The sequence below is a fragment of the Molossus molossus genome, unplaced genomic scaffold (assembly GCF_014108415.1).
Source record: "Molossus molossus isolate mMolMol1 unplaced genomic scaffold, mMolMol1.p scaffold_m16_p_13, whole genome shotgun sequence".
NCBI classification, from domain to species: Eukaryota; Metazoa; Chordata; class Mammalia; order Chiroptera; family Molossidae; genus Molossus; species Molossus molossus.
The window spans coordinates 40,526,664-40,553,262 of NW_023425348.1; the positions used below are offsets into that span (position 1 = coordinate 40,526,664).

Genomic DNA, 26,599 nt, shown 5'->3' on the forward strand with positions numbered 1-26,599 from the left:
AGGGGTGCGACACAGAAGGAATGAGTTACTGGGTGCCAGCATTGCTTTCTAACCGGTGCGGCCCTCTTCTGCTGCTTCCGCCAGCCGCAGCCTGCCCTTCTGCTGCAGGAGTTCTGCTCCGTGTGCTTCAGCAGGAAACATCAGTCAGGCGACGAATCTCTGTGCCCCCAGGCAGGGTTCCTAACCAGTTAGAGGTTTGGCATTTACTCTCAACTGCTTGTTGTTACATTTTTCAATATTTAAATCTCATCAGCCTGAGTGCTCCTGCAGATCTGTAGCCCTTGTCCGGCACAGTCAGGTGTTCCCGACGGCAGCTGTGGCCGAGTGGAAGGGACACTGGGCATCAGAACGTCGGGATCAAGTTCCAGCTCTGCTCTTTGCCAGCGGGGTGACCTTGGACACATCACTCTCTTGCTGGAGCCTTAATTTGCTCAACAAGAATAAGAAATATTTGCACAGCGCTTCATGGTTTCCAATTCCACCTGCTCCTGTGACACTCCAACCTCTGAGCATAACTGATCTTCATCGCCTCCAGGATATAGCTGGAGAAACTGAGGCTCTCTGTGAGGCTCAGAATCCCAGTGCCCTTAAAAAGCTGTGTGAGGTAGGACAAATCCTTGCCCCTTCTGAGCCTGTTTATATAAAATGGCAACAATTTGGCAAACAAGTATCAGCAGGCACGTGCCAGGTGCCCAGTGAAGTAAGAGCTGCTGTTTGTGTTCGTCATTTGTATATTATTGTCATGCGCCGGGGCCACAAAGCCAGGTCTCCAAGTCAGCTCTCCTGAGCCAGAGCCCCATGCTCCCGCCTGCCTGCCTGCCTGCCTCACTTCCTTGCAGTAATGAGGATGTAAGACCTACTTCTTGGGGCCGGAGGAGGGTAGCAGGGCTCACTGGATGGCAGTGCTGTGTAAACTGCCAGCCCGGGAAAGGCCCCGGCGTGATGTTTTGTCAGTGCGGCCCCAGGGCCTCTCCCTCTGGGAAGGTAAATTCAATTGCTTGTCATAGACTGTGAATTTTAAGCCTGGACTTTTTCTAGATTGCGCTACAGATTATTCTGTAGGCCCTTTCCATTTGTGCCTCAGCTCAGGCTCTGATCTCAACCCCATTCTCTTGCACTCATGGGAGGGGAAGCGAAGGAAAAGTCAGCAGGCTCCTCCCCGCCCCCCACCCCAACCAGGCTGAAGGGCACACAGTTCTGGAAGGTCAGGCAGATGTGGGGGCTCCCGCCCTCTGGCCGGTCTGTGGGGCCTGGCCCTCCTGGGGGCTAATCCCTGCTCTGTGAGGCTCCCTTGGAGCAGACACAGAGCCTAAACCAATTAAGACCCTCTCTTTGAAGCGGGTTCAGCTTTCCCAGAAAACAGGGGCCTGGCAGTGACTGCCCATTGCACGGGTCATCGCTTCAGGGACTGCTCAGCTCCCCTCCCCCACCGGCCAGAGCTGGAGGAGGGCCAGCTGGGGTCTGGGAAGGCTCCATGACATTCCCCTCCGGGCCCCTGGACAATCATGTGGGTCCCCTGCAGAGCCAGGCGCCAGGAACATAAATAGCGTCCACCTTCCAGATGAGGAAAGTGAGGCCCAGAACGCCTTGCCCGCGGCTCATACATAGTGGATGCAGGGCTGAGATTCAGAGTGGAACACACCTGTTCAAAACTGGTGTCTTGTTTGTTTTTCAGAGACAAGACCAAACCCTGGTTACCTTGCATCCCAGCACAGATCTGGGCACACAGTAAGCTCCTAGTAAATATTTGCTCAGTGACTAAATGAATGAATAAACAATGCTGTTCAGGGACATTCATGTCTTAATGCAGTGGTATGAGTGGGGTGTGGAAACCCAGAACTACATCTGGGCTAAAATCAACATACCTTATAATAATAATAATAAAAAGCCAAGTGCTAAGCCTGTTTAAATACTCTGCACATATTAACTCCTTCAATCCTCCCAACAACCCTCTCTGTCAGGTACAGTTATTGTCTTTGCCTCAGCTCGGAGGGGCAGAGAGGTTAGTGATGTGTCCAGGGCACCCAGCTGGGCAGACAGAGCTGGGCTTGGATCCCCAGCTGTCTTAGCTGCTGTACACCACGTTCTCCCTCCCAGGGGACGTCCTCATCTGTAGGGGAGGTGGCGGGGGTCTGCAGTCTGCCAATCCCATGGCATCAGGTGTCTCAGTAACTTTGGAAATGGGAAAGCACTTTACATTAGAAGTGCCGTACTAGGCAGATCCAGGTTGGGCTGCTGCTGGCGAGCAGAAGCAGGCGGGGCCCTGGATATGGAACCCGCTGGGGTCCAGTCCTGGAAAGGAGCAGGCAGCCCCACTCCACTTCCTCTCCTGGCTGGGGTAGCCTCAAAGACTGGTATAGTTAACAACCCAGAAAAGCAGAATTAATGGAGTGACAGGCAGAGTTTTTAATGAAAACAGATTGAGGACTACAATCAAGAGAACAAAGTGAGGGTCTGGCTGGGAAGTCAGCCTGCAGTGACCCAGGTGTAACATTAGCCAGCAGAGGGCCAAGGGCCAGAGCTTCCCCATGGAGAAGACAGGCTCAGGGCCCCTTTAAGTCTGAGCGGCAGCTGTGGCCACTGAGCGCCCTCATATGAGCCCAGCCGGGTGCTGGGGCAGCCCGGCGGTTGCAGAGCATGGCGCCTGGCCCGTTCCTGGTGGCTGCTGGGAAGGCAAACAGAGCCTTCTCAGCTGGAGTCTGGGGCTCCGGGGGCCAGATTGGTTAAGGGCATTCTGAAACTGTCACCTCTGTGTAGCAAGCAGCAGGGAAGGACCGGGTCGAGGGAAGGGGCACCTGGAGCAGGAGAAGGCAGAGCTTGGCACTAACATCTGCTGGTCGCTCGCTGAGGAACAGGAGCCCGGCCCTGCGCCGAGGGCAGAGCTGTTCAGTGTGCCTGTGTTGGCTTGGTGGTTTTGTGTTAGGTTGGGGGTGCCCCCATGGGGTATGGGGCTGGATGGTACAAGTCCTCATGGAGTTTGTGGTAATAGGCATCTCTGATCCGAGGCCCTGGGGTTCACACTGCAGCCCACTCTGCTGCAGCTGGGAGCTGGGTTTGATTGGCGTCCTCTTAGCATGGGGATTGGCATTCCTTAAACATGTGGAATTCATCCAGCAACATTCCCCCCTAACTGAGGGCTAGTTATTCATTTCCTCGTCTGTCTCCCCTCGGGATGCACAGGGAATTTAAGGCAGATCTTAGCACTTAGCGTCAAAGGACCTGAGCTGCAGCTACGCCCGGGCCTCTTGCTAGCTGTGCGACTTGGAAACAAGGCACCCTACCTCTCTGGGCATCAGTCTGTCTCTAACATGGGATCATGACGTAGCTATCAGAGGTGTTTGTTCATTTACTCAGTCATTATTTATTAACTGCCTAGTGTTTGCAAGGCTTCGAGTTTGAGATTTGATGCTGAGACAAGATGAATGGCACCCCTATCTTCACAGAGCTTAGAGCATACAGTTAAGCAACTATTTAAATATAAATATGAGTATAACGTTGATAAGTTCTCCCAAAAGAGAATTACAGGATGGTGGATTAAATTGTACAGTAATGTAGAAGAAATGTATAAGCTCTGAAGTACTGTTTAAACATTAGGCATGACCTTTATTGTCCTTGGAACATTTCCTCTTATTTTTTAAGGTACTTTAATGATCTGAGCCTCAGTTTCCTCATTTATGACACGGAAATTAGAATAATGCCTGTATCAGTCTGTCTGTGTAACATATCCCTATAAAACATACTGGCTTAAAATGACCATGTATTGGTTCCTGTTTCTGAGTCAATAACTTGGGCTGCACAGAGCTAGGCGGTTCAGCCAGTGTCCTCTGGACTCATGCTACAATCTCTGGGGACCTAGTCGGCTCAGCCCTGTATCTGCAGCAACACGATGGCCAGCCTGGTTCTCTTTATACGGTGGAGGTTTTCCAAAAATAGCAAGAGAAGGCAAGCCCAAATACTCAAGGGTTTTCCATGTCTCTGAGTCGTGTTTGCTAATGTTCCTTTTGCCCCCTGGCCAATGCAGGGCATGTGGCCAACCTTGGAGTCAGTGTGGGAAACTACACAACAGTGTCAGTACAGGGAGGTGACATTACTACAGCAATCTACCACCATCCCTAACTTCCAGAGTTGTCCCGGGGATTCTGAACATATATGCCATGCTCCCCCGGTGGTGTCTGTATCAATATTAGTGCCTGAACATAGCAGATGCTTAAGGATTGGTAGGTGGATATGAATCTCAGCAGCTTGTTGCTTTATTGGGGGAAATAAAGACATTACGTAGGAAATAAGTGACCAGCAATTGACCAAAATCACCATGTAAAGGTGGCCTCATAGCTAGAAATCATAGGATGCCACAGCAGTTTCTGATGACGAGACTGTAATCTGACTCCAGTGTTCAACCCTGGTGTTTGAAAGAGCAACAGTGACCAAAAGGAACTTTTCCAGAGAATGATGATGGGATGGAAACTAGGCAGGTGGGGACTGAATCAGGGAAAGGCACCCAAATATTTGTCCTGGGTAGTAATATAACAGTTACCTCTGTTGCATATTAAGTTTTTATTCATGTGCCAAGCATAGAGTTAAACATTTCCATCAACTGCCTCACTTAAACCTTAAGACAACCCTGAAAAATGAGGTAGATACAATCCCCATTTTACAGATGAGCAAACTGAGGCTCAAAGAGTTTATTTATCCAAAGTACATCATATGTTCAAGGTTCAAACCCAAATCTGCCTGATTCAAAAAACCCTATTTTTTAATTGAAATGTTTATCAAGATCATCATAGTTCACATGAGCTTGTAAAAAAAAAATCATACAGAGATATCCTGGGTACATTTTACCCACTTTTTTTCATTACATTTTGAAAAATTATATTAAAAGAGCAGATTACAACCAGAATACGAACATTGATCAACACCGATCATTTTATTCTGATTTCCTCCGTTTTACTTGTACTTACAGGTGTGTTGACTTTTGTAGTATTTAGCTTAGTGCATCTAGTGAGGATAGTAACCGTTCTTCACAAGTACCCCCCACACTGCCCTTTTATCACCCCAACTCTGCCCCATTAGCAACGACTAATCTCTTCTCCATGTCTAAAACTTTGTCATTTTGAAAATGTTCCATAAATGGAGTCATATAGTATGTAACCTTTTATGTAACCTTTTGCGAATGTTTTTTTTTTCACTCAGCACAATTCCCCAGAGATTCGCTTGTATTATTCATTCATTTCTTTTTTTATTAATTTACTTTTGTTATAGATGTTTCTCCTTTTTACCCCCAGGCACCCTCCTCCCTATCCTGGCCGCTCATTCACTTCTTGTTATCATTGAGTAGTGTTCCATGGTATCCCAGGCTTTATTTAACCATCACCTGTTGAAGGACATCTGGACTGGTTCCAGGTTCCAGCTATTACAGATAAGGCTTCTGGGAACATTGTACAGGTTTTTGTGTGAACATAAATTTTCATTTCCGAGGGATAAATGCCAGGTAGGTTGTCCATGTTTAATGTATAGTAAACTGCCAAGTTGTTTTCCAGAGAGGCTGGACTCTTTCACATTCCTACCAGCAGCGTGTATGTGGGTGACTTGGTCCCTCTGCATCCTTGCAAGCATTTCGAGTTCTGGCTGCTCTCTGGGTTAGCCTTTGTGGTAGGTGTGCGGTGATACTGTGGCTTTCATTTGCATTTCCCCGGTGATTGGTGATGCTTTGCCTGTGCTTGTTTGCCATGTGTGTGTCCTCAGGAACGAAATATCTGTTTCTGTCTTTTGGCCTTTTTCTAATTGGATTGTTTGGGCTTTCTCGCTGCTGATTTTCCAGGGTTCTTTGTAGACTCTGGATACTAGCCCTTGGTTGGATATGGATTCGCAAATTTCCCTCCCACCCCGTGGCTAGTCTTTTCATCTTCTTCACAGATTCTTTTGCAGAGCACAGGTTTGAATTTTTGTGAAGTCTGGTTTATTGCTTTTTCCTTTTTGGGTTTTGCTTTTGATGTCAAGCTTGTTTTTTTGTTTTCGGTTTTGTTTTTTTATCACTGTTTCACCAATTCCTGGAGCCAAGGGAGGAGAGATTTTGTTCTGGGGAGGAAAGGTGAGGTGTGTTTGGGAGGTGCAAAGGCAGAATTGGGGCCAGTGGGAAGGCTCCCGCAGGAAACGAATTCAAGCTCCTATCAGAATGAGGTGTCCGAGGCTAAGCTTAGAGGATGCAATGTGTTAGGAGAGAGCCTGCTGTCAGTGCAGAGGGGCTGGGGTCTGCCGGACTCACAGAGGGGTCCAGTGCTCAGGTGAGGCTTGAGTGACTTTGTCCTTTATGTTCTCGTCAAACTGTAAGACTCTAGAGAGTGGTGTTTGAATTACCCACCTGAGTCGGCGTGTCTAACAGCTAGATCGCCGGAAACTGTCTAGGCTGAGAAATTCAGAAAGACTTTGAGTAGCCATCCAGGCTGGTTCCCATCTGGGGCAGGTTGAACCAGACTCAACAGGAAGTGGCCAGCCAAGCCACATGGTCTACAGTTGTCCTAGAGGTACGATGCCCAGGGGCCAAAGGCTTGAGAGGGCTGAGTTGCAGGGGCTGGGCCACCTCCTCACTCCCGGTCCCCGTCCTGGGGGCTGGCCAGGTGGTGCCCACCCACCTCCACCTAGCAGCCTCTTCCTTTCTCAGACTGCCAAGGAGAATCACTTCCTCTGAGGCACTTGGGAGACTTAATTACCGACAGTGAAGTCCTTTGAGGCCGAGGATGAAAGAGATGGGAGCCATGCAAGGCTTGATTGGGCGTGTGGAACCCTGGGCACCATTAGCTCCGTGAGAGACTGGTCCTGCCTTTATCTGGCTCCAGTTCCGTGTGACTTACAGCAGCTAATTATTGAAATAGAAATTGCCTGACCACCCAGCTGCTGGAAAGAGGGCCCTAATACCTATTAAGTCTGCCTTTAATTATTGGAAATGGCGGCAGTTTCAGGCAATTAGGGTTTCCCATCATTAGGAGCCGGTTTCTCTACTTTTCTGAGGCCTGAGTGCACGAGATGTAAGTAAGAGTCTGCCGAAGCCCCGTACCCTCCCTTGCTTTCCTCCTGGACATCCCTTTCCGGGATGCCCGTTAACAGGTGTTATCTGCTGCCGGGACCCCTGCTGGCACCTCCCCAAGCTGCCTTGCAGTCACTGCACCTTACAAGAACTCCTGGGTCTGACAGAGTACTTTGAACCCACTGTGTGTATGTGTGTGCACGGGTGTGTGTGCACGGGTGTGTGTGTGTGTGGGGTATGTTTGGGGGCATAAAGGCAGTCCTTGGGCATGGATTCCATATGACCCCACCCCCATGCCACCTTCTGTGGCAGGAGAGGAAACTGAGGCCATGCAAGGAAACGCCACAAAGCTGGTGGCTCTTGGTCTGCACCTGCTGGATGTGGCCTTCAGCAGTCACAGCCTCCCCAGCCTCCGCTCCCCCCTCTCTGCAAACACAGGACCCAGCGCAGTCTACAAGGACGTAAGCAGTAGCACCTTCACCAATCTGGGAGGCTCTCGTGATCGAGGGAGTTAGTGTTAAAACTGAGAGTCTCGCCATTCACAGACGCCTTAAACGAGCGCCTGCTCCTGTGCACGGGCTGTCCCCTCTGGCTCCCTTCTCGCCTTCACCCCTCGCCCCTCACAGAGTGGACGCTTAATGCAGGAGCCCCCCGTAACTGCAGATTAAGCCTTGGACACAGTAGGGGATGTGCAATTAATCAGCCCAACTATCTCTTCCTTCCCTTTGATTATCTCATAATATGGTCCCAGAATAAACCATAGAAAATCAGAAATCTGTGCAAGGCCCTTGTACACTTTTTTTTTCTTCTTTATTGATTTTAGAGAGAGGGGAAGGGAGAGGGAGAGAGAGGTAGAAACATCAATGAGAGAGAACATCAGTTGGCTGCCTCCTACATGCCCCCCCACTGGGGATCAGGCGCACAACCTGGGCATGTGCCCTGACCGGGAATCGAACTGGTAACTTTTTGATGCATGGGTTGACACCCAACCACTGAGCCATACCTGCTGGGCCCTTGTACACGGTTTTGTTTTGTTTTAGCAAAGAATTGGCCCTCTAATCACCTGAGCTTTGGGATTGGCCCTGGGATGGGTTTTCTAGGGAGAAGGAAGGGGGTCCCTTTCAGTGGGGGCTGAAGTGAGAAAGATCACTGATCAAAGTGTATTCTTGAAGAAGCTCAGTCCCAGCAGCCAGCCAGCTCACCCGGAGGCTCCAGACGTGTGCGTCCAAGGAGGCCACACGGGGTTGGGCCGCCCCGTGGGAATACTGTGCTGGAAAACTGCAGGAGAGAGCGGTACGTGGAGGATATTTCTGCTGCACCAAGAACGTGGCAGGGATTCCAGCCAACCCCACATGCGAGGCCTGTGGGCCTGTGTGAACCCCTTCTGCTCCCTGTCCCCTGACTGATCCTGCCCAGCCTCAGCCCAGTCCCCTCCTTCAGGTGGCCTTTGCTGTCCACCCCACCAGAGCTGCCCCTTTGTGCTCACTGTGCTAGAATCGCCTGTAGATGTGTCTGTCCCTCTGGCTGCAACTGGTCCAGCTCCTTGTCCTCGGATCTCGCCCTGGACCTCACAAAGCTTTATCAGAAGGGAGAGAGGCAGCAAGGATGGAGGAACCTGTGAAAGGTCACCAGAACGGGGAGGCTAGGAAACTGCAGGCGTGACGTTCGGTCTGATGAGAAGACTCAGGGCACACAGACGGGCGCCGTTGCTCTTGAAGGGCTATGGCCAGGACCTTATTTTCTGAGTCCCCTAAGGGGCAGGGCTGAGGCCTACAGAGGAAGCTAAGCGGAGGTGCGAGTCCTTGTCAGGAAGCCAGTCAGAGCTGTCCCTGGAGGTAGCAGAGCCCCAGCTTAGGTACGATGTGACCAATGGTAAGGATGGGACCAAGAGGGTTCAAGCGTCAACGGTGGGTGAACCAGCTGGCCTTTGATGGTACTTTCAGTTGTACAACAAGAAGCACATGTTCTGACACTAAGAAGCCGCCGTTTGTAAAGGGGAATCATTGGCTGGCAGGTAGCCGTGGGAGAGGAAGAACGTCGGTGGATGGAGGAATCTGGAACACAGCCCTCACACCACCTCCTGTTGACCGAGGTCCTGTGTGTGCTCAGCCCTTAGAGGGGTCGGGGCAGCTCCGGCGAGAGCTCCCAGCTGGGGGTCCGAGGAGCAGCACCCATACAGCAGCCACCTGCCCTTCAGACCTGGCCTGTGACCAGCCTTCCAACAGAAGGGCGAGATGGCGTCTGCAGGTAGCAGCACCATCTGTCACCTGCCTGCCAGCCGCTGCTTAGGGAAGGCCCCCCAGCCGGGCCAGGCACACGGCCACACTCCACCACGATCCCAAGAAAGCCCTTTCCCGGGCCCCCGGCGCTGCCGTCCTGTGCAGGGCACACCGAGAAGCCGCTGTCCACCCGTTCCTCCCAGAAGGCAGGGCGGGTCTGCCTCTGTTTATCAGAGGAATCAGCACTGCTAAAACACGAAGGGAAAGAACACACAGAACCTTTAAGCACATTGGAAGAAGAGATGACCTGGGTCTGGTGACACGCTGAGCCTTGGGGTCACACAGACCCAGGCTTTGCCACTCCCTTGCTGTGGCCCTCTGGGCAAGGTGCATAACCGCTCCAAATCCTGGGCTCTTTCATCTATCAAATAAGGATGGTTTAGGGGTGCAGTGAGGGTTAAATGAGGTAACAAATGGAAAGACCTTGCCATTAGCCACATTATTATAACTGTTGTCTCACTGTTTACAAAGGCAAGGATTTCCCTGAAGTGACATGGCGGGAGAAATGTACAACACAGAGTACAGACTTGGGAGACAGACCTCCCAGATTCCAGTCCTGGCATATTGTGAGAACTTGGGCATCACTTCACTAGTCTGAACCTCAGTTTGCAAGTCTGTAAAGTGCGTATAACGATGCCTGCTTCTCTGGTTGGTGCACCGCCCAACACAGTCCCTGGGACAGAACAGGTGCCCCCCCCCCCCCCCCCCCCCGCCATTCACCTTCATGTCACAACACTGGAGTTTAAAACAAAGGACTTGCAAAACCAAACTTCAAAGGATGAAGGCAACAAAAAAATGTGTGATGATTTTACACACACACACACACACACACACACACAGATACTGCCCATGGCTTATATTTTATAGAACACATTTTTGCTCTGAAATATTAATGGGCCCTTTTTGACACACAAAGAACTAAAAATATCACTATGTACTTACGTTAAGGAAAACTTATAAAGCTTAGCCCAGCAGAAATTCAGTCAATTTCCTGCATTGTCCCTGGCTGTTTCTGAGGTTAACAGCCCCCGTCTCCCCCGAGGGCTTGGAAAGGGGCAGAGGTGTCTCCGCAGCGCGGTATATCCGATGAAGTCGCCCTGAGAATGTTTCAGGCCCCTGCCCCTCACAATACTGCCGGAGCCCGCGAAGGGCCCAGGTTTGCTTCCTGAGTTTCTCCCCACACGTCGGTCAGTCCACACGCGGCTGTCCTGCAGGGCCAGATCCTGCCCCGCCCCCTCAGCCCCTGAGAGCCAGCTGGTCTGCACGCTCCCGGCCGTCTCGAGAGCACGCTGTCTGTCCCATGCACGTGTGCGTGTTCTCGGGCACTCCGATTCTCGCCATTCGTGGAAACTCCTCTTCTTTCTGCCATGTTGCTTGGTCCTCGCCTCTTCCCCTCCCCAACTCCAGACCTCAGGGAAACGGGGCCTGTCTGTTCCCACCTTCTCCCCCACCTCCGGCTTCCTTCCATCCAAGCTGGTACCTAGAGAAGTGTTTTCACAGTGGAGGTTGGCAACCCATCCGTAATTCTATTTTAGTAGAAGAGAGTCAAATAGAAAATATGATGTTTCACTTGAGGAAAAGTTAGGCATCGTTTTTGAAAATGTTGTTTTAGTTAGAAATGTGTAGACGTACGTGTGTACTGGGTTGTGAAAGAAATGTCTTTTTACTGTAGGTCAGAGAAATTGGAAGGCCACAGAGTTAGGCTTCCTCTTGCCGCAGAACTGTCTAGCCGGGCCCACTTTCATACATCCTGTCGTCATGCCTTAGCTGTCACTGTCTCTGGGCAGTGGTCCCTGGTTGTCCCTTCACCTTTGGCCCACGAGCCCGGCTGAGGGCCTGTGGTGACCTCCTGCCTCTCTCCCTATCTGACTCGCCCACTCTTTCTGAAGCTCCAAGGTGTAGCAAGCTCACTGGTCCCATCCACCGAGGCCTCACACAAGCCTGGCAGCAGCACGGTAGGTCGCAGTGTTGTGGGGAGAAGGGCACAGGGGGAACAAGGGGGCCTCGGTGTGTTTCCTCTGTGCATCTTCAGCAGCACTTAGGACAGAGAAGGCCCTTCACAAAGATTTTCCAAATGGATTAACCTATTGTACTGGTGTGGAATACCTTTCTCCAGGTTTAAACGTTTTCTTCTGGTTCAGATCCAGACCCTGACAGATCAAGTCCCCTTCTCTTTGAGCTTGCTTTCTCATCTGTAAAATAATAGCAGATAAGAGAAAGCATAAAATAAGAGGGTGATATCTAACGGCATAGCTGTCATAGGGATTAGAAAGAATCTGTACAGAGTACCTGGCACATGAGTAGGTATTGAATTAACAGCAGTGGTCTATTGTTATTGCCTCTTTTCCTGCCTGAAATGATACCCTGGCCACCGTCACCATGCGGTGTCTCCCAGGCCTCCCACTTTCGCGCACCTGCTCTAACCTTCCAGACCCAGCCCAGCCCAGCTCCGTGGAAAAGGAAAAAAAACAAAATGGGGATTTGAGAGTCAATCCCAGTGCTGTCACTTACTGGCTGTGTGAACTGGGCCATTTACCTGCTCTCTGAACTGAGCAATAACTGGGGTTCTTGCGGGTTTGTGTGAACAGTGGGGAGCACGGTGCTCAGTGCACGCGTGCTTCCTCGCTTCTCGTGTCCCGGGTCCACTCTCCTCCCCCGTTCAGGGTGGGGAACCTCTTTTCGGCTAGGGGTCATTTGGATACGTATGACGTCATTTGCAGGCCATACACAATTATCCACTTAAAAATGAGCCTGCTGTATGTGGTCAGGCTAATGTGTGAGGTGTGTGATGTTAGCTGGTATTGATTCCGAGGGTCTTATACAGCCCACAGGCCAGACGTACCCAACTCCTGCACATAGATTGACCAAAAAGGACCCCATCACCATGCAGAGAAGCCTCTACAACTGCAGTTCATGTGGCTCTCACCCTTGTCCCTGTGGCTGAAATCCACAGAGAGGGCCAGCCGTCCCTGAGGTGCTGGCCCAGCGCCCAGCACAAGGCTGGTCTGTAGCAGGTTGTGGAAATGAACTCTGAAGCCATACCTCGAGGGCAGGCCAGGGTCTTGCACTTCACAGGTGTGGTCTGTGCCAGCACCTGCCCTGGGGCCACACTCCCTTCATCTTGACCCGCAGTCAAGCGCTCCAGGCTTAGCCCAAGGCCTGCAGCCACTGAGCTGCTCACATGTCCTTCGTGTGTGTTGCTACTTAGCTTCCAGAACATACTCAGCTGCTTGATTTACTCTATGTTTAAAGCAGTTATACGATTTGTTGGTTAGAAATAACAACCAAGCAATGAAGAGGACGATGATGGCATTGATTGTAATAGTTCTCCATTCATGTATGCCTGTAGGTATAAGGTACAGCACAGTTTACAAAGTATCCGACAAACCCAGCATCCTGGGGTGAGGGACTGGCCCAGAGCCATACAGCCAGAAAGTGGCTGGAGCCAGGCCAACACCTAACCTGGAGTTGGTTCCATCCCATCAGTGGGCACACCTGAGGGTTATGGGAAGGAAGATTTGGCAATGGATGGATCCAACTCTTGATTCAGTTCCTGCCTGTGTGGTTTAAAACCAGTATTTAAATAAAAATTAATTAATTAATAAAATAATAGTAATAAATAACTTCCTTAAAAAAAAAAAAACAAGCCAGTTATTTAACTTCTCTAAGCTTTAGGTTCTTCATCAGTAAAATGGGACCAACACACAGCCTAGGAGTGGTGACAGTTAAATGAGATCATCTGTCCAAAGCACTTTGCCCAGCTCCTGGCCTATGGTAAGCCCAGAGTAAGCAATAGCTGTTCGTGTTATTAGTTTGATGATGACAATAACAATGTTACTGAAGGTGAACCAGAGAGTAAGAGGTGAAACTGCATCATAGGTCAGGATCTTCATAGGAAACAGAATCCACCCCAGATGGTTTAAATGAACAGACTTTAATAAAGAGACACAGATATGGGCAGGTGATGGTAGCCAACCAGGATGGTGAGACACCCAGGGTCTGTCTGCAGCAGGAAACTGGGACACCCCTGGGCCGGGACAGGTGAGGGAAGGGAAGGATGTTTGCAGAGCCAGTAAGAGCTGGAGGCCTAGAAGAGGGGCCACCTGGTGGGAGATGAAGTGGATGAAGCAGTAATCTCTCCTCTCTCCTACACCCTCCTGCCCCCACCTCCTTCAGGAGCCTCCCTTCGGTGAACCCACTGAACAACATATGCAGAGGCTCAGATTGAGGATGTCTGAGAAATGGCAGGCAGCTCCCTGGGACAGAAATAGAGTGTGGATCTGGGAGAGAGGCGAGTTGTTCTGCAGGCTGGGAGAGGAAGTGGAGGGAGAGTTGGGAAGGGTTAGGTAATGGATTTAAGGGCAGTGGGGAACCACTGGTCAGTGGGGTAGGCAGGGACTGACATGTTTAAACATACATGTGCCAGTGCTTCTGTCCCCCAACCCATGGATGGGGGTCACAGGACCTGAGCTGAGCACCCTTCCCCAGCATGCCTTCCTCCTCCTGCCAGGTCTCAGCACCAACTGTGCTGCAGACCTTTGCTCCGGAGCTTTTGTCCACTGCCACGTCCTACATCCCAACCCCTTCTTTCTCTCGCTTATAAAGGCCACGTTGAGTGTGGACCATAACTGACCCCCTGCCCTGTTCAAAAACAGTAACCATTTACTGAATTACTTTATTAAACCTAAAACAGGAAAAAAAATCTAAGGAAATGGGAGTAAGGCGGCCATTCTCCCTGCCTCTGCTGTGTGATGGGGAAGCCGAGTTTCACGGCTGTGTTCTTCATAATTTGTTGTTTCAGAATCTTTGCCTGGAAGCCAGTGTCTTCGGTCAACAGGCACACACTGATAAGACAGTCATCCAATTTAACCGCCTCCAGTGTGCCTCAGCATTAGGAACATATGTTTCTGAGGGGCTGTTCCTTCTCCGGTTATAACTGACACCTAGCTGGAGACTTCTGAAGTGTGCCTTTTAAAAATAAAATGTGGGGTTTTTTTTCCTGATGATAATAACGCCTAACACACATTCAGCACCGATTATATATGAGGGGGCCATATGTTCCAGGGACATGTGTTAATCCATTTAATCCTCAGAACAACCCCAAGAGGTTGGTACAATTTTACAGATGAGGAAACTGAAGCACAGAGTGGTTAAGTAACTTGTCCTAGGTCACACAGCTGCTAAGTGGGGGGGGGGGGGAATACCTCAAACTCGGGCTGTCTTTAAAATTTTTTAGGAACGCATCTAAGCAATGCATTTAATTCCATCGTAGATGCATCTAATACATATTTACCTAAATTTAACTACCAATATTTTATATTAAGATTGGTAAGAAGAAACGAAGTTTATTCATTTGTTTACCCAGCCGACACTTCATGTGTTCTATGAATGCCAGGTCTGCCCTCAAGGAGAGAGGCAGACATCTAGGTGGGTATTCTGTGCTGGAGCATGCACAAAGGTGCAGAGATTACAGAATTAATGTCCAGCTTCCCACCCATCACACACCCTGGCAACACCCAGACGTCTGGGGCAGGCTTAGTAGCTTCCTCAGGTGCTGATGGTGCCACTGATGAGAAGGCGAGCCTGGAGGTGGAGGAGTTCTCTCTCTGCATGGCAGTCAGAGCTAGCCCAGCTGGAAGGACACTTCTGTGTAGTGAGAGGGGGAGGAAGGGGAGGAAGGGGGACATAACAAGAGGAAAAACTCAGGTTTTAGAGCCAAGCAGACCTGGATTTAGGTTCTGCCTTTATTACCACCTTGTGACCTTGAAGGAGGTTCGGAACCTCAGTTTTCTTTACAGTCAGATGGGGATTGGTTGGCCAGTTAATTAAACCACTGTGTCAGCTGTGCCAGGATTCACTCTAGGGGCTATAGAGCATGAGAGCAAAACAGGTAAAGCCCCTGCTTGCACGGAGCTTATGTATTAGTGGAAGAAAACAAACGTTAAGCAAGTAATTAATGATCTGGTGGTGATAGTGTGGACTGATTGAAGGACCTTGGCTCATTTGACTTAATGAGATACTATGTGCTTACCCCAGTGACCGAGTAGGGTCATTCATTGTACAAATTCTTAAGGAGCCACTGTTCGGTGTAAGGCCCTGCAGCAGCGGAGCACCTGATGGGAACAAGCACGTGATTCCTGTCTGGGTTAGGAAAACCAGTGTGCTCTAGCCTTCCCTAGCTTTCCTGACAGGGACCCCTGGAAGGCCACGTGGAAAGGCGGCGGAGCAGGGGCAGGGTTCATCCTTACAGGCTCTGGGTGCAAGGCCCCCGGTGCCCCTATGGCCGCGTGGCCTTGGAGTGGTGCCCTCATCTCTGCGCGCCGTGGCCCTTCTCCGCAGCCCTGCAGGGTGAATCCAAGTCCATGCACTGGGCGACTGTCTTTGCCTCGCGAGGCCCAAGCTCACGCCCTTTCTCTGGTTTCCCAGCTCCAGACCGCTCAGCCCTGAGTGCGGCGAGGACCCTGTTCGTGGATGTGGAGGAGTGCGGGCCGGAGGCCATGGACGTGAAGGAGAGGAAGCCATACCGCTCGCTGACCCGGCGCCGCGACGCCGAGCGCCGCTACACCAGCTCGTCCGCGGACAGCGAGGAGGGCAAGGCCCCGCAGAAGTCCTACAGCTCCAGCGAGACCCTGAAGGCCTACGACCAGGACGCCCGGCTCGCTTACGGCAGCCGCATCAAGGACATGGTGCCACAGGAGGCCGAGGAGTTCTGCCGCACAGGTGGGTAGGTGCGCGCGCGGGCGTGGCGCTGGGCGTGGCGCTGGGCGCAGGCGCGGCGCTGGGCGTGGGCGCAGGCGCAGACGCAGGCTCGGGACGCAGCAAGGCGAGCGAGGGCGCCCTGTCAACACCAAGTCTGCTATCTTGGCACGGGTATCTAGCCAAAGCCAGCCCTGCAGTTCATTTTTATTTCCTCCATTTCCATGCTCGCCACTTCGTGGGCATAATGAGACGGTTAGGAGCTGGGTCCCTGTCCTGTCAGACTGCCTGGGGTGGAGTTCAGAGCCCCGGGTCCTCCTCTAAGCCTCCGCTCACCTGCTAGGTGAGCAGGACTGGGCTCCTTACAGCGCGGAGGACTAATAAGATGAGATGTGTAAGTGGTAAGTTTAATAACACCGAGTAAGTACTGAATACGTCTTAGTTATTTGTTCATATATTTATTCATTCAACAAACATATCTTAGCAACTTTTTGTGTCAAGCTTCGCCCTGACCTTGACAGGAAGCTGTTTCTGACATCGACTGAAAAACTTAGTAATTTTGGGATTATCCTGGCACCTGACTGCCCACTCCTTCATTTCCTACACACAATCGTCACTAAAACCTATCCATCCTACTCCAGATTACCTTTCAAATTCGTCTCTCTGCTCTGTTCCCTCTGCCCCTGTTCTGGTTCACCAGGTCTTTGGACAGGTTAACCAGAGCCCCTCTTCCCAGTGCTGCCCCCTATGAACTAGTCTCTGCACTGCAGCTGGAGTGAAGTTGGAAATGACTCCATGGCACTTAAACTGAGCTCCTTAACCTGGCTTAGTAGGGCTTTCCCCATATTCATTTGTCTTTGTGGACTATTTTATCTCGTCTCTCCTCACCACTCACGCTCTAGATCCACTGGACTGCTCATTATTTCCATACCTGCCCTGATGTACGTTCACTACCCTGGTGCCTCTGTGATTCCTGTTTTTCTGCCTGCAGAGCTTTGAGCCTCACTGGTTGCCTGGTGGGCCCCGATCAATCCCGGAGTGTTTGTGCAGCCCTTTCTGATTCTGCCCTTGCCACTCCTCTGCTTTTGGCAGGGTTAGCCAGGCACATCGCTGTGCGATTTACATACGTTTTGACTTTGTTATTTAATCCTTACAACAACACCAAGCTGGATCATTTGCCCAAGATCACAGAGTAAGAAGAGCTGGGCGCACGTGCACACACACACACGCACACGCAGTCTGACAGCCTGCAGTGGCCTCCCCCACAGGCCTGGGTCCACGTGAAAGCTGACTTGCTGGCAAGGCTGCCTTTCGGGCTGCAGAGATGAGGGGTCTGCCACGCTCTCCCAGCTTGTGGGTGAGAGCTCAGACTCTGGCATCAGACAGACCTGGATCTGAATTCTGGCTCTGCCACTGTTACTACTCTCAGCTTCTTCCCCTGGGCAATGGGATAGCTGTGATACCTCCTAATAGGAGGGTGGTCAGAATTAATAAGGACTGAAAATAAAGCACTTGACACAGTACCTGGTGCAGAGCAGATGCTTCATAAATGCTGCCTACTACTAATTGTCATCTCTGCATCTCAATGAGGGGAAGGGACAGAATGGTATCAAAGCTTTTATCCAGCTCTGTCCTGCCCATAGATAGAGCTCAGTGAGCCCTGCCAGGTCCAGCTTGGCCTGGATGCCACCCTAGCGCATGAGGATGCAGAAGGAGGGAGCCCCTTCTCATCTTCGTAAATAACAAACAAGAAGCATTCTCATCTCACAAACAGGTGTGAGCCTTGCAGTGTATGAAGTACTCACTCTCTCCTGTTACCCCCCTGGATCCTCAAAAATCCTGAGGGTAGCAAGTCATAGATTATCAACCCATTTTAAAAACAAGAAAACAGCCCAGGTGATGTCACCAGCCCCAGATTGCACAGCTGGTGAGTGAGGTGGGATGTCATCCTGTATCCCAGGCCCCTCAGGGAGGAGGCCAGAAGGACTTGAAGCAAACAGGAGGATGTCTCGTGTTTGGTGAAATAACTCTAAACTCACACATCAGAGGGGCCGGCTGGCTCAATGGGATTGCTGAGCCCAGAGGCAGCCCTCATCTTGCATTTCTCCATCCTGGAGAAGCTCACTCATATTGACACTGAGTCTGGCCACTTAAAAGGGTATGCAGGGCAAGCCACATGGACATCAATGCAGCCAGGGCTGTTTATTGCAAACAAATTTGATTTTTCACTTAATACAGCAGTCATTCTTCACAATGTGTGACTGACCTCCCTTGAGAGGGTTGGCACCACAGAGCAGGCATGTGGGATGGGGGTGGCGAAGCCAGGAGGTGCACAGGACAGGGGTGCGGAGAGATCAGAGGGAGGCAAACCAGGCACGTAGAAAGTGGGGTGCGCAGTGGGGGTGGGAAGCAGACTGAGAGAATTTAGGCTCCAATTTGGATTCTCTTCTACTGAGAAGTAAAGCAAAAGAGGAGGGCAGACTGGACTGTGGCACATAGGGCTGACATTCAAAACATTTAACATCTGGTCTGACCCAGACCCTGGCCAGTCTGAATGGCTTGCTGGCCACTGAACAGCCCAGAGGTCCCTACTGTGCCGAGCCTGCTGACATTAGCCCTTTAGTAGCTGCTTCATGGGCGGTGATCTCATCAGGGCTGTGGGGGGATTGTCGGGAAGGGGCTGGAGCACTGGGTGTGAGAAGGCTGGGCGTCGGTTATTTAGCAGGCAATATGGGGCTATTCAATGACCTGCTGGCAAGTGCCGTGCCCCCACCCCGGCTGGAGGGGGAGACCCAAGCTCTCCATTCAATTTAGCAAACATTTATTGGGCCCTTCTAAGTACCAGGTTTTGTTCTAGGCACAGGATTTAGGAATGAGCAAGGCATGGTCCCTGGCCCTGTTGAGGACATCGTCAGGGAAGGAGTCAGGCCCTTCATTCTGGGCCGGATGACGGGCCACAGACCCTCAGGGGAGTTCAGAGGAAGAGCAGTGATTTCTGCACAGGGTGTAGATTTAGGGGAGACTTCTCAGAGGAGGTGCCATCTGAGTGGCCCTTCCTCAAAGGGTGCAGAAGGTTTGGGCTGGAAGGGCAGGGGCAGAAGGGGCCATCCAGGCAGAGAAAGGCACAGTGACCTCAAAAGACAGCAGTGAGACCTGGGGTGAGGGCCAGGCCCCTCAGGTCCTAGAGTAAGTAGGAGGAACATTCTGGAGCTCCCTCCTCTGCACCCTAACCAAGCTCACCTTTGTTTCCTCCCAGGAGCCAACTTTACCCTGCGTGAGCTGGGGCTGGGGGAGGTGACACCCCCGCATGGGACCCTGTACCGCACAGACATCGGCCTCCCCCACTGCGGCTACTCCTTGGGGGCCAGCTCTGATGCCGACATGGAGGCTGACACCGTGCTGTCCCCTGAGCACCCTGTGCGACTGTGGGGCCGGAGCACACGATCGGGCCGCAGCTCCTGCCTGTCCAGCCGGGCCAACTCCAACCTCACGCTCACCGACACCGAGCACGAGAACACTGAGACCGGTGAGTGGGCCGCCGGGCCTGTGCCGGGCGCCTGGGTTGCAGGACCGGAGTTCTAATTACAGCCTTGATTTTATGCTCCGTTGCTTGAGGCTCTGGTGACGTTGGTGACAATTGCTTTGCTCTCAGTGGTCAAAAGTCAGAGCCTCTTACACAGTCACCTGAAATACCCACCAACTGGGTCTCTGCTCTCTTTCCTGGTTATGCAGGTGCCTAAAGGGTGGGGTGACCGCATACACGGTGCCTGTGTGTGAGGGAGCAGAGGGGCCAGGCGACGCTGCTGACGTGTCCCCCACAGCTCCTCGGCAAAGGCATGAGCCGCAGGGATCCCACTGCGTCCTTCGCATGAGGCCCCAGCCCCCAGGTGCCCAGCAGTCCTGGGCACTCGCCACGAACGCTGCCCCACCTCTGCTGATCCGAGGATGGCTTGAAAACAAAAACTGTCGTTTGGGGGTGCTAACTTGAAATGTGAGGTTTCGCTTGAGCTCTCCCATGCTGCAGGCCTGGGGAAGTGCTAGCTATTCTAGACTCCTTATTCTGCTCTCCTCTCTGCAGCGCATCTTCCAAGGCCTCCTTTCTCTGCTGGAGGAAAGGGAGTCCGGTTTCAGGGTGTTTCTCCTTACCCTCGGGCCTGGGGGGTCTGAGCTAGGACCCCTGAGAAGGGAGCCTCCCCTTCTCTCGGAGCAGCAGGTCCTGGACCCAGGCTTGGCAGTGTTAGCCTCCCCTGACTCCAAACCAGCCCCCGGAAAGGGCCAATGAGTTCAGCACCCGAAGGAGCTCCCCATCTCTGCAGTGGGGAGCCATTCACACGGCCTCACCCGCCTTCCCTCCAAGGCCCCAGCGGGCCAGCAGTCCCTCCTCGCCCCCATCAGCAGACCCTGAGCCGGAGCACCCAGCGTGCTGTGTGAGGCCCGTGCAGAGAAGGTGGTGTCTGGTGAGGACACAGACGCCTCTTTCCATCGCTGACCTGGGGTATGGACCAGATAAGCCGGACCCTTGCTCTAGACCGACCTCAGTTTCCCCATCTATAGAATAAGTGGTTTCAATGAAATCTGCATTTACTGTACTCCGAGAATATTAATAGTTCTTAGATGGGGGAGAAAAGTTATTCTGTGGTCACATAATGTAGGAAGCACTGAGTTAAAGGAACTTAAATCAGTTTGTTTGTGCAGGACTTTTCAGAGCTTTTGGGGAACAACTGAGCTGAATGATCTGCAGGCCCGTTCATATCTAGGGTTCTGTAATCCTAAGGGCTCACATTAAGGTGAAGGCTCACAAGAGGAAAAGGATAATGACATTAATGGCTCATAGCCGCTGCTGTTATCAGACCCCAAGCACAGCGCTAGACGCTTTAGCTGTATGATCTCATATGCTCCCCTTCAGCCCTTTGAGGCAGGTGTTGTCCCCCCTACACAACACGGAGGCTGCAGTGCCGAGGGGTTCCGCAGCCTGCCTCGGTCACACAGCAAGACGGGACTTGAACTGGGGCCTGATTTCAGTGTGACTGAAATCTTTGCCCTTGCAGCCCGGGTTACAGTGAATCTCCTCTGCTGCTGAACACTTAGGTTGTTTGTTGTGTTGAAGACTTCTTGCCCTGGTGACAAATGATCGCTTGTTCCCTGAAGTGGGGACAGGGTGAGGTGCGCTCCGCCCACGTTACTGTGTATCCCCTGGGAGCCGACTCACTGCCCACCGAGCCTCTGTTGGAGGAGAATGACACAGTCACTGCCGGAAGAGCCTCGGCCTTCGCTAGTGGGAACGGAGACGGCTGCCTGCTCCCGGCCGGGCCAGCCTCTCCGGATTATCCATGTCTGCCCTGGCCACCCCCCTCCAAGCCTGGCTGTACTCAGGGAAGACGGGCAGGCAAAGGAGGTGGGCATGGGAATCCAACAAAGAGCCCCTGGCCTTCCAGGCCTGGGCTCCCCAAACCCAGACACCCCACCGGTGCCCACACACTTGTCCACTTTCTCCCAGCTGGGAAGTCAGATGAACAACTGTGTTATTCTCGGGTCTAAATAATGAGTGACTCAGGCTGACAGTGAGTGAGCCACAGGCAGGGCCGCCTGTGGCCATTGGTGAGGCTGACGGTGCCCTTGCTCGCACCTTGTCTCCTCAGCGACCGCTGAGAGGGCTCCGAGAGGTGACGGGCACATGGGCCCCGGCCGGGGGAGCTTCTCCAGGCCTGGTGCTTTCTCTTCCTTTCTTCTCCCTGTCCCCACTCCAGTCCTCCTCCCTTCATCCTTCTCTCTTGCTCTCATATTCACCCTGCTGTGATGAGAACCCAGATCCTACCCTCAGACCAGGGCTCGATGCCTCAGGATGGGTGACGCAGCACATCCTCGTGTGACCACTTGTCAGGAGTAGGGGGGGCATGCTGAGGCCACTGTTGTCAAGCCGCTGCCCACGCGTGATTGGTTGCCTCGAATGCCCGTCACCACATGGTGGTGTTTCCATCTCCCAGGTGGGAGAACTGAGGCTCCAGAAAGGTCAGCTGACCCGCCGGAGAGTCTCGAGTCAGCAGGGCCTGGGTTTGAACCCAGATCTGTCTGATGCTGCAGCCTGAGCCCTTTGCCCAGCTCCATGGGAATCCGCGAGAGCGTTGGACTCTCACCTGAGGTCAGTCATCAAAAATGTGTGACCAGGGTCTCAGAGCTCCTTACCCGATGCCAGTGCACAACAGTCCCCAGCCACTTCCAGCCACAGGAACCCGGCTGCACCGCCACCCGGCCCGGCCTTGCGTTAGTCAATAGTAATCGGCCACGGTATTGATAGCGGTGGCGGCTTTGGCCCGGTCACGGTGAGGCTGCCATCCATAAGAACTGTTATGGGGTCCATTAAAGCCAGTGTCTGCCCCTGCAGGTTAATGTCAGCAGCTTTTATGTCACTGCTTAGTATCCAAAATAAATACAGAATTGACTGGGTAATGCAAACACAAATCTTCCTCTTCAGGGCCGCCAGGCAGGACCAGCCCCGGCCTCTCCTGCCGAGTGGGGCTGGCATCATGCCAGGCACACAGTTGGCATTCAATAAAGTTTTCTAGGAAGAGAAGGTGGCATTGTGAGCTCCACCTCCACCCACAGGCTCAGGCTGATACCGTGTCTCTGTGTAGGTTCAGCCTTGAGTGTGCCAGGCAGTATTCTAGGGGGGAGGATGTGGTGACAGCCATGTGGCCCCGTCTTTAGTGGAGAGGTAGCAGGCAGTGTCACCAAGGGGATAGAACAGTGGTTCCGGAGCTAGTGAGGACACCTGGTCTCAACTCCTAGCTGTGCCGTGTCCCAGCTCCGAAACCCTGGGCGAGTCACCTCCCCGCCCTGAGTCAGTTTCCTAAAACAATATGCTAGTGGTTCCCAAGGGCCGGGAGACGGGAGAGTGGGGAGTTAGTGTTCAATGGGCGCAGAGTTTCAGTTTGGGACGATGGAAACGTTCTGGAGACGAGCTGGTGGCGACGGTTGTACAGCAGTGTGAAGGCGCTGAATGGCGCTGAATGGCACTTACAAATGCTTGAAAGGGTTACGGGTGCTTCACCACAGTAACAACAACAGAATCAGCAGGTCATCTTTCTCCCTTGAAGCGTTGCTGTGAGCCTGAGTGAGCTACCTGGGTGAGATGTCTGGTCTGGACTTTAATTCATGTTAGCTATGAATATTAACTTTTTAAAGAGCAGTAGGATGAAGTCACAGAGGCCATTTGTTTTTGCTTTGAGAGTGTGAAGGCTCGTTCCTTCATCGCGATCATGGGTGCGCCACGGCTGGAAGGCCACGTAGGACTCTGCCGAGCATAGCGGGTCTGAGAGGCGTCCCCGGTAGAGGTGACTCCACAAGCCAGGGCTTGGAGGTGTGAGGAGGCATGGTGGGGCTGGGGACAGTGAGGAATTACTCAGGCTTTTATCCCAGGGGCAAACCGAGAAATTCACTTAGAAAGGAAACAATGAAACAGAATCCCAGTTACCCCCCAATTATCAAGCAACCTGGTGTCAAAAGGGAAATCACTGGTTAACCTAATTAGGCAGCCAAATTGTCTATTCGGAGTCAGAAGATTAGGTGAGCATCTCTAAAGCACAGTGGAAAAAAACAACAACTCATTACCAAGTTAACTCAATGTATCCTCTACCCTCCCTGGCTCCATGCTCAAGAGACTTGGTTTTTAAAATCTGTGGGAAGATCTATCATTAATTCCCTCAGTGTCCAGAGCACTGCTGCTCCCCAGCCATTGTCCTTCATCTGGGGTAGGAAGCTGGGTTCCCTCAGTGAGGGTTGCGATTGAATCCCCACATTTGACCTGGCTGCTTTGTGGGCCCCCCACACTCCCTCCCGGGAATGCATAGGTGCCCAACAGAATTATCTCCCACTGGACAGTGTGATCGTGCAATAAGGGCTGTAAGGCTCCAAATTCCAAAAAGGACTGGGAAGGATCTCATAGAGTCAGAGCCCCTGAGAATCTGGGAGCTAGAAGTCAGCTGGGAGACATTGACGCTTAACCTTTTCCCATTTTCTAGCCAAGGAAACTGAGATCCAGAGAAATGAGGTGGCTTGCTGATGATTGCCCGACTAGTAGATGGCAGAGCCAGGGTGGAGGCCAGATCTGCCTCAGTCCAGTGCCCATTATCTTTATTGACCACTGCACTCTATAGTTTGTTCTGTAAAAACTGGTTTTGATTAGCTTAATGCATCATACACACACACACACACACGCGCACACACACACACAAATGATCTGAGATGATTCTAGCTGTTTCCAGAACATAAACTTTTGTCAGTGTTAGGAAGTTCCAGAAAACAAAACTGAATCCTGTGAGAGCTGATCAGGAGCTAGAGGTCATGCCAGGCCACTCTCACACTGTGATGGTCTAGAGAAAGGACATTTGATTATAGAGTTTTAAGAGGAAAATTCCAGCCAGGAGGTATCTGAGAAGGTTTCGTGGAAGAAGTGCGGGTCCCTGGGCTTTGAGGCCTGGGAAGGACTTTAACAGGTGAAGAGGAGGGAAAAGGGGGTTCTGTGTGGCAAAGGCATGGAGGTGGACAGACATGAGTTGTGTCCCATGAGGTTGGAACATCAGTGTGTGACTGGGCTATGAGGCAGGGTGCACTCAGAGGGAAGGCTGGAGAGGAAGGTGGATTGTCTGTCATTTAACAGCCATGTGCTGAGCACCTACCAGGTGCCAGGTGTTATTTTAGGTATTGGGGTTCCAGCGTGACCAACAGAGAAAAACCTGCCCACTTCTCGGTGGGGAGTCTAATGATAAACAAATTTAACAGCTAAATATATAGGCTGTTTCAAGAGGATACGTGTTATGGAAAGGGTATAGGGGAGGCCGGGTGGGGGAGGGGGGCTGCAGTTTAAATGGGTGGCCAGAGAAGGCTGCGCTGATGAGATGACATTTGAAGTAGGCGAGGGGGACAGTGCCTGGAGGAAAAGCAGTCCTGGCAGAAGGAAGGGCAGGTTCAAGAGACTTGAGGCATGAGTGTGTCTGGCTTGTAGGGACGCGGCAAGGAGGCCAGTGTGGCTGGAGTAGAGGAGGAGGTCAAAGAGGTGATGTGGGGGAGGGGTGCATAGGCCACTGCCCAGGGAGCCAGGGGAGGGTCCTGAGCGGAGGAGCGACGGGGTCAGACTCATACTTGGACAGGGTCATAGCAGAAGCAGTAATGGGCTCTAGCAGGCTATGTCGAAGGAGGGGGCTACTGCAGTGATCCAGGAGACAGGACGAGGGGCTCAGGCCAGGAGACCTGGAGGCAGGGAGGATGGGCTCAGTAGCCGGTAAAGGGGGTGAGCTACCTCCGCCCTGTTGCACTGCAGGGCCTCGTTAGCAGCGAGAAAGACCTCAATGCTCTCAGGTTTGTGACCAAAATGGGCTCCCGGGGGAGGGGCCACATCTGATTCTTCTCCTGGCCTCACCGCTTCTTGGGCCCAGTTGCAGGGTTCTTCAGTGCTGGACTGTCCTATGCCACATTCCACACTCCCTGTCATAGTCCGTGGCCTTGGTCATGAACCACACCCCTTGCCCGTTCCTCATCCCATCCTCCACCCCGCTGCTGCTCCTCTTGGTTCCTGACCTTGCTGCCCGACACCCACTCCCAGCCTTGCATTGCTTCCCACATGAGACACTTGGTACCATCTTTTTTTGTCATAACCTTGGCTTCCCTTTGGCCATAATTCCAGCCCTTCCTTCTACTCACCTGCTTCAAACCACCTTGCTGAAGCTTGACCTGGGGCCTCCTCCCCATAGCACCACCTCTGCTGGCACCGCATGATCGGGGAGCCAGTGTTTAACAGCCACTAGCATCGTTGTTCGCAGTTCCTTGTAAGAGGCCTTGGAGAAGTCCTGGCCCGATTTAAATGTGTCCGGAATCCACTCCCATTGGTGCGCTCTCTTGCTCCCCCTGGTGGACAAGTACATACTGGTCTAAGAGCACCCTGCTTCTGAGCTAGGAAGAGGAACAAGAGACAAGGAGATTTCGAAGCCACACTAAATGAGGATAGATTGCATTCCTGAAACTAGGTTAGGACCCGCTGTGTGTGCACAGAGGTGCAGCAAACCAGTTTTGCTCTTAATTTGAGCCAACATGACTTTCAATTCCAGCGGAAGCACTGATGTGCGCAATGTCAAACTTCTACCAGAAGACATTTGCAAGGCATTTTTCCCATCAGTGAGCTGGTTTTGTCCAGGGAGAGCAACTCCTGGGCCTCTTTCAACTTCGTCTAACCCAGGATGACTTCGGGGAAGAACACAATAACTAGTGGTGGAAAAATAGCTTTCTACCCTCAAGAGCCTAATTCAGGGCTGGGTGTGTGGAGTCTAGGGATGAGTCTGATTTCAGTCAGGGGCTCTGTTACCAGTTCCAGTGTGACCTGGAGCAAGTCACTTCCTCTCTGGGCATTAGTGTCCCCATCAGCCCAAAGGGGTCTTTGTAATCTCAGGCAGCAAGATGACTCTGAAGGACAATGGACTTTGGAGTCAGATTTGGAATTCCAGCTCCGCCACTCAGGAATGGGGTGGTTTTGTGCAGATTAGTGAATCTCACCGGGCCTCGCTCTCTTCATCTGCAGCATGGGGATGAATGCATGCCTACCTCCTAAAGGTGT

The 26,599-nt window shown here is 52.1% G+C and overlaps 1 protein-coding gene across 3 annotated transcripts in view; it reads left to right on the top strand.

The window, feature by feature from the left end:
• Window positions 1–15,782: 15,782 nt before the first annotated feature.
• The window catches only part of TENM4 (teneurin transmembrane protein 4), a 390,035-nt gene continuing 379,218 nt past the window's right edge, over window positions 15,783–26,599 (top strand). For 2 of the 3 annotated variants that reach the window (XM_036259322.1, XM_036259324.1), the window contains exons 1-2: window positions 15,783–16,020; window positions 19,253–19,522. In XM_036259322.1, coding sequence (XP_036115215.1) covers window positions 15,798–16,020; window positions 19,253–19,522 — 493 coding nt within the window. In that variant the 5' untranslated portion in view covers window positions 15,783–15,797. The remainder of the gene's footprint in view (window positions 16,021–19,252; window positions 19,523–26,599) is intronic. The other variant, XM_036259323.1, reaches the window with a different exon arrangement.